At 34.5% G+C, this 12366-nt stretch overlaps 1 protein-coding gene across 1 annotated transcript; it reads left to right on the top strand.

The window, feature by feature from the left end:
• The first annotated feature begins 5213 nt into the window (after window positions 1–5213).
• On the top strand, window positions 5214–11987 carry Smco3 (single-pass membrane protein with coiled-coil domains 3). Its single transcript, XM_046436234.2, has 2 exons — window positions 5214–5291; window positions 10515–11987. The coding sequence occupies exon 2, from the start codon at window positions 10531–10533 to the stop codon at window positions 11206–11208; it is 678 nt and encodes a 225-aa protein (XP_046292190.1). The 5' UTR covers window positions 5214–5291; window positions 10515–10530; the 3' UTR covers window positions 11209–11987.
• Window positions 11988–12366: the final 379 nt, after the last annotated feature.

Below are 12366 nucleotides of genomic sequence, written 5' to 3'. Positions count from 1 at the left end.
CCTGTCAGGGAATTAATTCACTGTTGGGTCAAGGCCCTCACAACCCAATCATTTCTCCTCTAAATCTTCTTGCATTGTCTCACAAGGTCAACATACAAATATAAATTGCATTTCTATTCACTAGGGATGAACAACTGGAGCTCAATAACTTGTTGTAACTATGATTTTCAATACGCTGTCCATGAAATACTCGGAGAATATATCCTTAGATACAAATCCAAGAAAATATATGCACAATCTATATACTAAAATTCAAAATAACCTAAAATTCTGAAGAAAAACATCAAAGAAAACCCAAATAAATAGAAGACAAACCCTGTGAATTAAAGGACTCTGTATACATAAAACATCAATTCAAGTCCTACCCATGGATGGGAAGGCTCTATATAGTTAAGATTATCACTTTTTCCCAAATTGATCCATGCAATCACAGACAAAATACCATCAAATTCTCCAGAGATACAGAAAAAGGAATTCTAAAATATATGTATAAATGTAAAGAAACAAGAGTAGATAATTCTTTAAAGAAGAACCAATTTTGAGGACTCACACTGTCTGATATTGAGATATGATATAAAACTTCAGTAAACCTGACAGTGTGATATTAGTGACATGTAGACCAACAAAACAGAACAAAAAGTTCATAAATAGACACACAAATGTGGTCAATTGATTTTTAACAAAGATACAAAGGTAATTCAATAAAGTAAGTTAGGTGTTTTTCAACAAATGGTGCTGGAACAACAGAACATCCATATGAGTAAATATGAACCTGGCCCGTACACTTCATACCATATAGAAAAATTAATTCAAAATGGAACATAGATATCAATATAAAACTAAAACCCTAAAATTCAAAGAAGAAAATACAGGAGAAAATCTTGTAACCCTTAGTTAGCCAATTAGTTCTTTGATGTGATACCAAAAGCTCATCCATTTAAAAAAAAATGGTAAGCTGAATTTCACAGAATTAAAACACTGCTATTCTGAATTTGCAGGGAAATGGATGGCACTAGAGCAGATTATGCTTAGTGAAGCTAGCCAATCCCTAAAAAACAAATACCAAATGTCTTCTTTGATATAATGAGAGCAACTAAGAACAGAGCAGGGAGGAAGAGCAGGAAGAAAAGATTAACATTAAACAGATACATGAGGTGGGATGGAAAGGGAGAGAAAAGGGAAATTGCATGGTAATGGAGGGAGACCCTCATTGTTATACAAAATTACATATAAGAGGTTGTGAGGGGAATGGGAAAATAAACAAGGAGAGATATGAATTACAGTGGATGGGGTAGAGAGAGAAGATGGGAGGGGAGGGAGGGGGGATGGTAGAGGATAGGAAAGGTAGCAGAATACAACAGTTACTAATAGGGCATTATGTAAAAATGTGGATGTGTAACCGATGTGATTCTGCAATCTGTATTTGGGGTAAAATTGGGAGTTCATAACCAACTTGAATCTAATGTATGAAATATGATATGTCAAGAGCTTTATAATGTTTTGAACAACCAATAAAAAAAATTTAAAAAAAAAAAACTGCTATTCTGTTCTGTAAAGATGCTCTAAACAGCCAGATGTGGTGGTGCATGCCTATAATCTCAGCTACTCAGAAAGCAAGGCAGGAGGATGGTAAGTTTGAAACCAGCCTGAGAGCTATCTCAAAATAAAAAATAAAACATCTTAGGATATAGCTCAGTGGTAGAGTGCCCCTGAGTTCAATGCAAAAAAAAAAAAAAAAAATTAACACTTCTGACAGAAGACTTTTATCCAGAGACCCTCTAGGCATTAGATAGAAAAATTACTTGACAGTAGTTGTGGAAGCATAAACATACACAATGACAAAATTATATGTAACGACACACACACAAATGAGTACCTATTAACCTGGGAAAATCTCTATAGATTGGTGAATTACATCAACATTAATATTCTGGGCATTATGTTGTAGATTTTCCAGATGAGTCTGGCAAAATTACAAGAAATCCCTGTAATAGTTCTTAAAATTTATCTGTGAAAATTGGTTTAGAAAAATTAAAACCTAATGGAAGAGTGCATTGGTAGCTCTGGACAGTGAAATACATTTTATCATGACTTTTTGAGAGAGGATAAGCCATCCACATGGAGCTGTCCAGATGGCTGGTTAGAGATATGTGCTTAGCGGTCAGGAAAAATTATTGACTAGCAAAAATATATTTGGAGTACAGCCACAAACCAGCAATGATAGAATCATGAGATTGAACGAAAGCACCCAGGGAAAACGTACAGAGTGAAAAGGGAGCTAAACATAAAAACTCAAACACCAATATTTAGTAATATATGAATGATGAGACTCCATATAGAAATTGAAGGAATGTTTGAAAAAAGAGAACCATATAACCCTAAGAGAAGAAAGTCAATAGGAAGGAGTAGCTAATAATTTCAAATGCTATAAGTAAGACAAACATTGTATATTATATATTCTATTACAATAGGCACTACAATGCCATTGGTGAAGCAAGGGAGCAATGTTGTAAGCAGTGGGGATAAGTGTAGAAGCCAGATTATAAATACTTAAAAATTAATGGAGAAAATGAAGTAGAGATAATACAGGGAAACTGCCAAATTGGAAAGTCTCAATGAGGTGACATAAAAGAAGATATAGGGTCAAAAGGTGATGATTTTCAGGTTTGTTTGATTTTTTAATGTGATATTCATAAAAGCTGAGTTTTGAAACCATTTTTAAAGTGTTTAGTTAACTGAACCAGGAAGATTATTCAGGGATGGAGTCATGTAATTGATAGGTGTCCAGTAGAATTTTTCAGGAAAAGGGAGTGAGCTTCAGAATAAGGAGGAAAGGAAAACATTCTTAGAGAAATTATCAAAAGAGAAGCTATATGCAGATACATTTGGATAGCATTGATCAATTCTACTCATTAACCACTATCCTCAACCTAAGCAAACTTGTCCAATCAGCCTTCCTGATTCCCTGGCATCGCCCTGACACCATTGCCTGCACTAGGAAAAGTTGCCTCCTGCTTAAGGTTCAGTTCTGACTATTGATTTGATGTCAATACTAACTTTAGTCAGGAAGGATATAAAAAGTTCAAGTTCTGCTGGGTGCAGTGCCACACGCCTGTAATCCCAGCAACTTGGAGGTTGATGCAGGAGTATCACTAGTTCAAGGCCAGCAAGACCTTGTCTCAAAATAAAAATTAAAAAGGACTGTGAATGTAGCTCATGGTTAAGTACCCTGGTTTCAATTCCCAGTACCCTCCCCCAACAAAAAATAAAAGAAGGTTGAGTTGGTTATATAGGGGGCTCAGTATAAAGTCAATATTTGCTTCTAGTGTTTCCTCTGAAATTCTGAAAAGGAGACTAGTAAAGTGTGCCTAACATTTTTGCATTATTATTGTTCATACCTCAATTATGGCAGCTCTGGTTTGACCTCTATGTGGTGCAGGAAGGGTGTCTGAGTAGGAAGTTAACATTATGAAGAATGGAAATGGAATGTAAAGAAAGAATGGAAAACCTAACACCTTAGGTACGATCGCATTGAACATTATTCCTCAACAATATTCCCTTCCATAACAAAACACAACTGTTTTAGATAGGGCAAATGACAGACATACCTTGTCCAGCTACTATAGGGACTGAGTTGGTGAACAAGGCTTTAGTTTCCATACCTACTAATCTAGTTTATATAGATTGACTTTATTTTGTCTATATACAAATATATAACAACAAATTCCATTATTATGTATAATTTAAATGCACAAATAAAATGCAATTAAAGAAAAAAGGAAAGTGAACTTCTTGAAATCCAAATTGCCACATATTATCTCATGATAAAAAAAAACATTGATAGTTCAATATTGTCTAGAGAATAAAATACAATTTCTTTGCTAGCATTTAAGTCCACCTACAAAGTGCTCTCAATTGTCCACTACTCACCTTCCCTCAACTGCTGTAATACCCTGTGCCACCAGCATAGTGGATTCATTTTGTTCCCTGAAAAATATTCTATACATTTTGGTTCAGCTCCTTTGTGCTCCTTCATTATCTCCTCCATATCCCATACCCCAAGCCTTAAGAAACCCTACTTTTCATCTATACCCAGTTCAAATACACTGGCCACACATACATATTCCTTCTTCTCCCAGGCCCCTACACAGTGAGGACCTAGGATACATCAAAGACAAATTGACCCACTGGGACAAAAGTAAAAAACACACAGCTCACTCCTCTTTAGGACCACAGAGCAGCACCTTTACATCTCATAAGTCTCTTGTCTGAAATATTCATTCTGTGTCCTCTACCCAACATCCCCCCAACAAGGAATACTTCTGTTGATATAAGAAAAGCTACTATTTAGTAAGTTTTGTCACATATTAAACCACTATGCTAAGTGCTTTATATGCATTATCTTATTTAATCTTTATGAAAATCCATAAATTATAAACACACATTACACCAATGAAAAAATTTAGAAATGTTTCCCAGGGTTACAAGCTAGTAAATGGTACTTTAGGTACACAAAACCAACTGATTCTAAAGCCTGTGGGCTTTCCACTAAGTTATACTTGCACTGGGTGACTGCCCCGTTTCTGAGATATCTTTGCTATTAAAGAATCAATGAAAATTTGGACTAAATCCAGAGGAAGAAGCATGAAAGTCTCTGATCTATGCTTTTAAGGGAAAAGAATCAAGTTGGTCTTTAAGGTTCTATGTTGACAAGATAATTCATTACAATAAGAAAAAGCAATAAATGGCAGAACTAAATTAAAAGATGATCAAATTTTCTAAAAAAAAAATACAGTAGGCTATATCTGAATTTATAACTCTTGAGAGCCTAAACAAAGCAATCAGCAACAGACAAAGGTACAAATGCAACAGAAGATAAAAGAAATTTAATATCTAAAATAACTGACAAGATGAAATCCTAAAATCTCAGCTGAAACCAAAAGGCCATCTTCTCTAATGAATTGAAATAGTTCAGTTGTGCAGCACCTTTCAATACTAGAAAGTTCATGAGAGAATAGAAAACTTATTAAGTTTACCACTTTATTGATCTTTCAAATTACATTATTTGATATGTACTGTTTATATTAACATAGGAAATAGAAGAATTCTGAGATAAGCCCTACAGATGCAGCCTATAAACCAGACAGGCAGAGGGACCCAGCAGGGACTAGAAAAGCCTATAAGTCATCACATTCCACCAGAAGCATCCAGATGAAACCAGATGGAAAAGCCCTACAACAACATTCCCCAACAACTAACTGCTGGGACTACAGGCTCAGGAACACAGCAAGGTAAATAATCTGGACATTTCTCTCAGTACTGATATGATACTTGGATCATCAGTATTACAGGGATTTTGTAATAATGATTAATTTTGAATCCTAGCCATAAACAAAGTAAGAACTGTTATAAGAAGATCCCATGGCATAGTGTGTGTGTGTGTGTGTGTGTGCTTATGCGCACGTGTGTGCGCACATGTGATTTTGTCCAAACATACCAAGGAAGGAAGAAAATTAACAACTTCTAAGACTAAGTCACAGAAGAAGACGAGTAATGATATCAATTTCAGAAAGGATAAAGAATGAAAGGACACTTGTGTGCGTGTGTGTTGCTTACATGGATAGGGACATTTTCTTCTGTCTTAACGTTAATAGTGGCACTTGGTGTCTGTGAAAGAATGAATGGGGACTCAGACTAGTTAATGTATAGAGATTTTATTACTCTCTAAATTAAACCATATTTTATTACTCTCTAAATTAAACCATATGTTTAAACCATATACTGGACATTTTCTGTGTTCCTCTTCTTGAGGGTAAGGAATATCTTCAAGACACGTAGTAAAGACTTCACAAACAAACATTTGGTAAACTGATGAGTAACCCTGACATTTGCTTTCTGGTTAGGAATATTATTGCTTCCTGGTCAGAAATATTCTTTAAAAGAATTTACATCAGAAAATATACCATACATCATGATTAATTTTTGTTTTAAATTAGAGGCCATGGTTTTAGTTTGAATTAAATAAACCTCAGAACTAGATATTAGCTGTTATTTTCTTCTGTAAGCCTTCTGTGTTTATACCCTATTTCCAAATTCCCAAGTAATCTAAACTTCCATGGTAGCAGGACACAGTGAAGAATGGTGACAGCCTGGAGAACCGTAAAACCTCAAAAAGCACCACTGTTATATCCACAAAAGTATCCTAAAAAGTTTTATTCGAAAATATGACAATCATTTTCATCTTATAATGTGGTTCCTTTCTTGAAAATTAAATCAACTATCTACTATCACTAAGTCAACCTTATTTGTATACACAATCACCAATATACTTCTGCTAAGTCTTATATGTTTTTTAATCTTGAATGTTTACTTCTCAATTAAAAAGAAAATTGACAAGGCTAAATCCAATTAGCATCCATTTCAAGCTAATCTTTGTTTCCATTTTAATTTCCTAAGGCACGCTGATCACAGGTTTCAGCACTATGGTACTTGTTTCCCTATAATTTTTATGAAATGAGAAGTCAAAACTTTGTTTTAGCAACAGAATTCTCTTATTAGATAAAATTTACCCACCCAGGACCCAAACGTAGAGAGCTAGAGAAAACGCAATTGCTTTAGAAGAGACTCAGGTAAAATAAGAATCGCCCAAAACAAGAGCGCCACCTGCTGGTCAGCCATTCCTCAGCCCGCTGCTCCTAGGCACTAGAGAACGTATTTCATGGAGGGCTTAGGTAAAATATCAGTATAAACTCTGTGCAGAAGTGATGGTAACTCCCCAAACAGAATTTTTTTCACTGACAGAAAGCACCATCATATGAGAACTCAAATTATATAAAAGTTAAAATTTGCTATACAAAAGTGTAGTTAATCACGGCTGGGTTAAATATACCATGAGCTACCTGATAATGCCTATAACTTCAAAAGCCACCAGGTTATGATTGAAAATCAAACAAGGTGGGGGGCAAGTACATGAGCCAGATCTCCTCTCAGGGACAGGATTATACATCGTCTACAAGACATCAGTTGAAGCTTACCTGAGTAACAATATGATCTTTAAGAAGAGTGACTTCAATTAATTTCAGGGCTTTTCTTTTGCTGAGTGGAATAATCAATCTGGGATTTAGAACTAAATTTTTTTTAAATATTTATTTTTTAGTTGTAGTTGGACACAATATCTTTATTTTATTTTTATGTGGTGCTGAATACAGAACCCAGGGCCTCGAGCACATGCTCTACAGCGAGCGCTCTACCGCTGAGCCACAATCCCAAACCCCTAGAACTAAATTTTTAAAGACAATAATGAAGACACTCACTTCCCATTGCCAACTATGGTTCTCCATGTGGTGTCTAACCTCTCTTAATTATCAAGCACATATTTATCAATTTGAAAGAGTACAAACTGTTAACCTTCCCTGGATGACCAAAGGTCTCTAATCAATGAGTCAAGATACATTAAAGAGCAGGTTGTTTGAAATTTTAAATTTGCACAAGTCAAATACCATCTATAATTTTCTATGACACCTTACTTTCAACCGTAGTCATAAATCTATCTTAACTTCCTAACATAATTAGAAATTCTAAGACAGCAAAGATTTTCTTCTTCTTTTGCTTTATGGAGCCTAGCATACTACCTTTTTTCTTTTGTCCTTTTTATTTTTTAATTTTTATTTCTTCTTTTTAATTATACATGACAGTACAATGTATTTTGACACATCATACATACATGGAGTATAAATAACTTCTCATTTTTGTGGTTGTACATGATGTGAAATTACACTGGTTATGTATTCATATATGAACACGGGAAAGTTATATCTGATTCATTCTGTCTTTCGTATTCCCAATCCCCCTCCCTTTCTCCTTATTCCCCTTTGTCTAATCCAGTGAACTTCTATTTCCCTCCATCCCCAAACCCCGATTATTGTTAGTTATTATCTGTATATCAGAGAGAACATTTGGCTTTGGGGTTTTGGGGGGGATTGGCATATTTCACTTAGCATAATAGTCTCTAGTTCCATCTATTTACAGGCAAATGCCATAATTTTATTCTTCTTATGACTGAGTAATATTCCATTATGAATATGAACCACATTATGAGTATGAACTACATTTTTTCTATCCATTCATCTGTTAAAAGGCACCTAGGTGAATTGAACTTCTATAAACATTGATGTGGTTGTATTACTGTAGTATTCTGATTTTAAGTCCTTTCGGTACATGCCAAGGAGTGGGATAACTGGGTCAAATGTTGGTTCCACTCCAAGTTTTCTGAGGAATCTCCACACTGCTTTCCAGAGTGAATTCACCAATTTGCAGTCCCACCAGCAATGTAGCATACTACTTTACACTACTCTCTGCTTTTTAGTCTTATTGTTGGAGCCTAATGCAAGAGCTTATTCCAAAACAATGGCCTCCTATAATTTTAACTTACCAATTGTTACTGAATTGATAAATTGTGCAGCGTGTGTTAGCACACACCTGTAATCACACACCTGTAATCACAGCTACAGGGGAGTGTGATGCAGGAGGATCATTTTAGCCTGGAGTTGGAGGCCAGCCTGGACAACATAGTAAGACCCCCATATCTCAAAATAAAAAAGGAATAAATTGCTTATAAATAAATTGCCAGGCCCTTCTAATTTCACCTGTCCAAACTATAATTCAATATTTTCAGTACTTCAATTCCCATCTCCATTTATCTTGAGGTAGACAGATGCACACACCTTTTCTAGAAGATCTGTGTTCATATTGATGGCATATGGTAGCTGCTAGAGATATTTTCCACTTTTTCAGAATAGTAAGACCCTCTCGCCTAAATATCTGAATAGGGATGCAGGGTAATCTTCTGAATTCAAAGTTGGAAACTAGAATTTTCTGCCATAAGATCTGAAAATCAAGAGCTTAAAAAAAGTTCATGGAAAATTCATAGGGAAAAAAAGGAGAAATCAAAGTCCAAATTTGTGTTTATGGAATTGCAATTTGCAACCCATTTATAAGTTTGGGTAATATTTAATAGGTCCTCAGCCAACAAAATGGAAATGAATTAGGAAATTTTACAGATGTTATTTAGCAGAAATTCGTGTCTAACTCACATGTGTGTGTAAAAGAGGGAGAGAGAGAATATCTAGATAAAAGTGAATTTATCATTTATCACCATTCTACCAGGGAGCTCCTAAAGATTTTCCAAATCTTACATATAAATGGCTATTTTATATTCCTAGTTTTTTAAAATGTTCCTCCTTTAAATTTTCAAATTATATCCTCATGACTTGAAAATTTGATTATTTTCATATTTACTTTCTCTAGAGGAAAAAAAAATCTTCATTCCTTCATCTCACACTTCTAGGGTTCCCATGTCCACATTAAGAACCAAGTTGCTGGAATACATAGATAAGACCCAAATTAAGCAGATGTTTGCTCAAAGAAAGAATGTATCAATGATCCTATACAGAGAATAAAGGGCTGCTTTTTCTTTGATTTCTCCTGAATTAAAAATGAAAAAGAAAAAAAAGTGCCAAGTACATAGGAAGGTAGATTTCTCACCCAAATAATCTCAGAGGAGTATGCATTTTCCTTTTTTCTCTAAATGGTACTGTTAAGTACAAACACAAGAAGTCTCCTATTTGGTTTATATTTTGTATAGTGTAATTGTATTACTTTAATACTTTTGTAAGAAGGCATTATCTTCTAACATTAACTCTAGCTAATCTTACTGATAGCCAAGTACAATATGAACCACTTAAATGATTTAATCTATAAGTTTTGCAAACAGATTCTCATAACTACACTGTCCTCTGCATGGTGCCCATCGTCTCCCCAAATTAAATTTTAAGCCAAAGCCTTGGGTTATAATCTTATGAGGAATTCTTTTAAAAGATTATAATTTTATATGTGAGATGCCTCTAATACCCCAGGTTTAGAAAATAAATAAATTGCCTATAAAGAGATATAGAGATTTGAATATTTTAAATGAAGATAACCAAACATAGAAACACAAAAATCATATCAGTAGCCCTCTAAACAGAGATCTTAATGCTCTTCTGCCCTAGTAATTTAACCTTAAATATTAGAAAAAAATCAACATGGAAGATACATTCATTGTAGATGCTAAAGGAGTGGGAAATTAAGAAGCCCTAATATCAAGAGCTAACCATTCTGAGTTGGATTCTGTTTCAAATAGAAGTTCTTAAATATTACCTGGAAAAATCATGTTTGTTTATTAATATCAGATGCTTTATAAACATGAATATTCTCTATCTAGAGAATACTCCCAACACCACAAAACCTAATGCCTTAATCTAAGTATTAATGGGCTATATTCTGCTGCCATATTTTCCATACACTGACTCCAAGTTTCATAAAAATTGCTTTAAAAACTCTATTGGGTTTTCTGAGGGATTCTTGAGGTAGTATATTGATACTTGGTTATGCATGAAGTAAGATTTCCTGATCAGATTCACACAGCAGATATTTTTCAAGACCTTTAGTGAAGATATGTTATTTTATTTTTTCAGAGATCATACTTGAAACATGGCTCACAGTGACTTCCTCTATCCAGAGAACCCAAGGAGGAGGCAGGAAGTAAACCGGCTTCACCAGCAGCTCCTTGACTGCTTATCTGACAGCTTCCATGCCACCAATAAGCTGATAGGGGTTCTAAATACACACTTGGGCTGCACACTGGCCTCCACCGAAATGAAGAGAGATGGGACTATCAAAGAAAATTGTGACATCATCATCCAAGCCATAATGAATATCCAAAATGAACTGCAAAAGGTTGATGAAGCACTAAAAGAAAAACTAGAACCAACCTTGTATAGAAAACTTCAGGATATTAAGGAAAGGGAAACAGAGAAGATTGCAATCGTACAAAAGGTTATTTCAGTCATTCTAGGAGAAGCTACATCTGCAGCCAGTGCAGTGGCTGTTAAACTCGTGGGCTCAAATGTCACAACTGGCATAATTAACAAGTTGGTCACTGTGTTAGCTCAAATCGGTGCTTCTCTCCTTGGTAGTATTGGAATTGCTGTTCTTGGCCTTGGCATAGATATGATCTTCCGGGCCATCCTGGGAGCAGTGGAGAAAACACAGCTTCAAGCAGCCATCAAAAGTTATGAGAAGCATCTGGTGGAATTCAAGTCAGCCTCAGAAAAATATCATCATGCCATTACTGAGGTCACAGATATTGTCAAACACCAAATGAAATGAATAACCTTTTGGTTTGCCACTGGAATATTTTTCTGCTTCCCTCTTAATAACAGCATTTCCTTCTTTGATTTTCCATGTTTCCAATATGGATATAAATGGGATAAAGAGTTCAGAAAGGGAAACTGGAGATGTTAAAACTAGATTAATCTTGAGTTTTGACAAATAATGAATGACTGGATCAGCTGGTGCTAGAACCTGTGAGGTAAAAGATGTATGTCCCAGGATGTTTTCTCACCCTACTCTACCAGATCTACATAGGAGTAAATGCTATCACAGAGCAGCAGGTGTAAGAATTGCTTTTTTCTTTTTTTTACTTTCCAGTCAAAATCCTTAACATTTACATTGAATGCAGACACTTTCATGTCTACCACTAGCTTCAAACATCACTTAATACTAAGGAAGCATATTAAGGAACTTCTGGCTAGATACAAACCAAATAAAATAAAATAGAAATGCTACCATATTTTTTAACCATTAGATTTAGTCCAGTTTTCTATAGACAGGAAAAGACTGAAAATGGATTATAATGGGCAGAGGTTATAGCTCAGTTGGTGAGTGCTTGCCCTGTATGCATAAGGCCCTGGGTTAAATCCCTAGTACCACAAAAAATAAAAAATAAATGGTTTGTAACAATTGGTTTCAATGATGAGACAATGTATCTGTGAACTTCTACTAATTACACAATGTAATCTGGGTGGATTAAAAAAATGAAAAAAGTTCTGTTTCTATAATTGTAATCCATGCTGACCAACTATGATGACTATGATGACAAAGTGTAATTCAGGTATAATTATAATTATATATATATAATTATAATATATATAATATATAATTACTATATATATATAATTATAATATATATAATATATAATTACTATATATATTATATATATAATTACTATATATATATATATATATATATATATATATATATATATATATATATATCACCCCAGCTATATATGCATAAAATGTGCTTGGAATGCAGAAAAGGAACTCACTACTCTTTAAATATTTGTTATCAAAAAAAAAAGACTATTTATTATGAGTTTTCTGAAAAAAATAACTTTGCTTTCAATACTAGCAGAAAGCAAGCAGTTGCCTCTGCTACCTGAAACATTAGGTGGCCCATTTAACTAATTACTTGATTTTACAAAA

Source organism: Marmota monax, unplaced genomic scaffold (assembly GCF_021218885.2).
Source record: "Marmota monax isolate L192 unplaced genomic scaffold, Marmota_monax_Labrador192_F-V1.1 WCK01_AAM20220418_F8-fsc00012, whole genome shotgun sequence".
In the NCBI taxonomy this organism is placed as follows: Eukaryota; Metazoa; Chordata; class Mammalia; order Rodentia; family Sciuridae; genus Marmota; species Marmota monax.
Note: the sequence above shows the minus strand (reverse complement) of the source record. Positions and strands in the feature narration are given on the sequence as shown.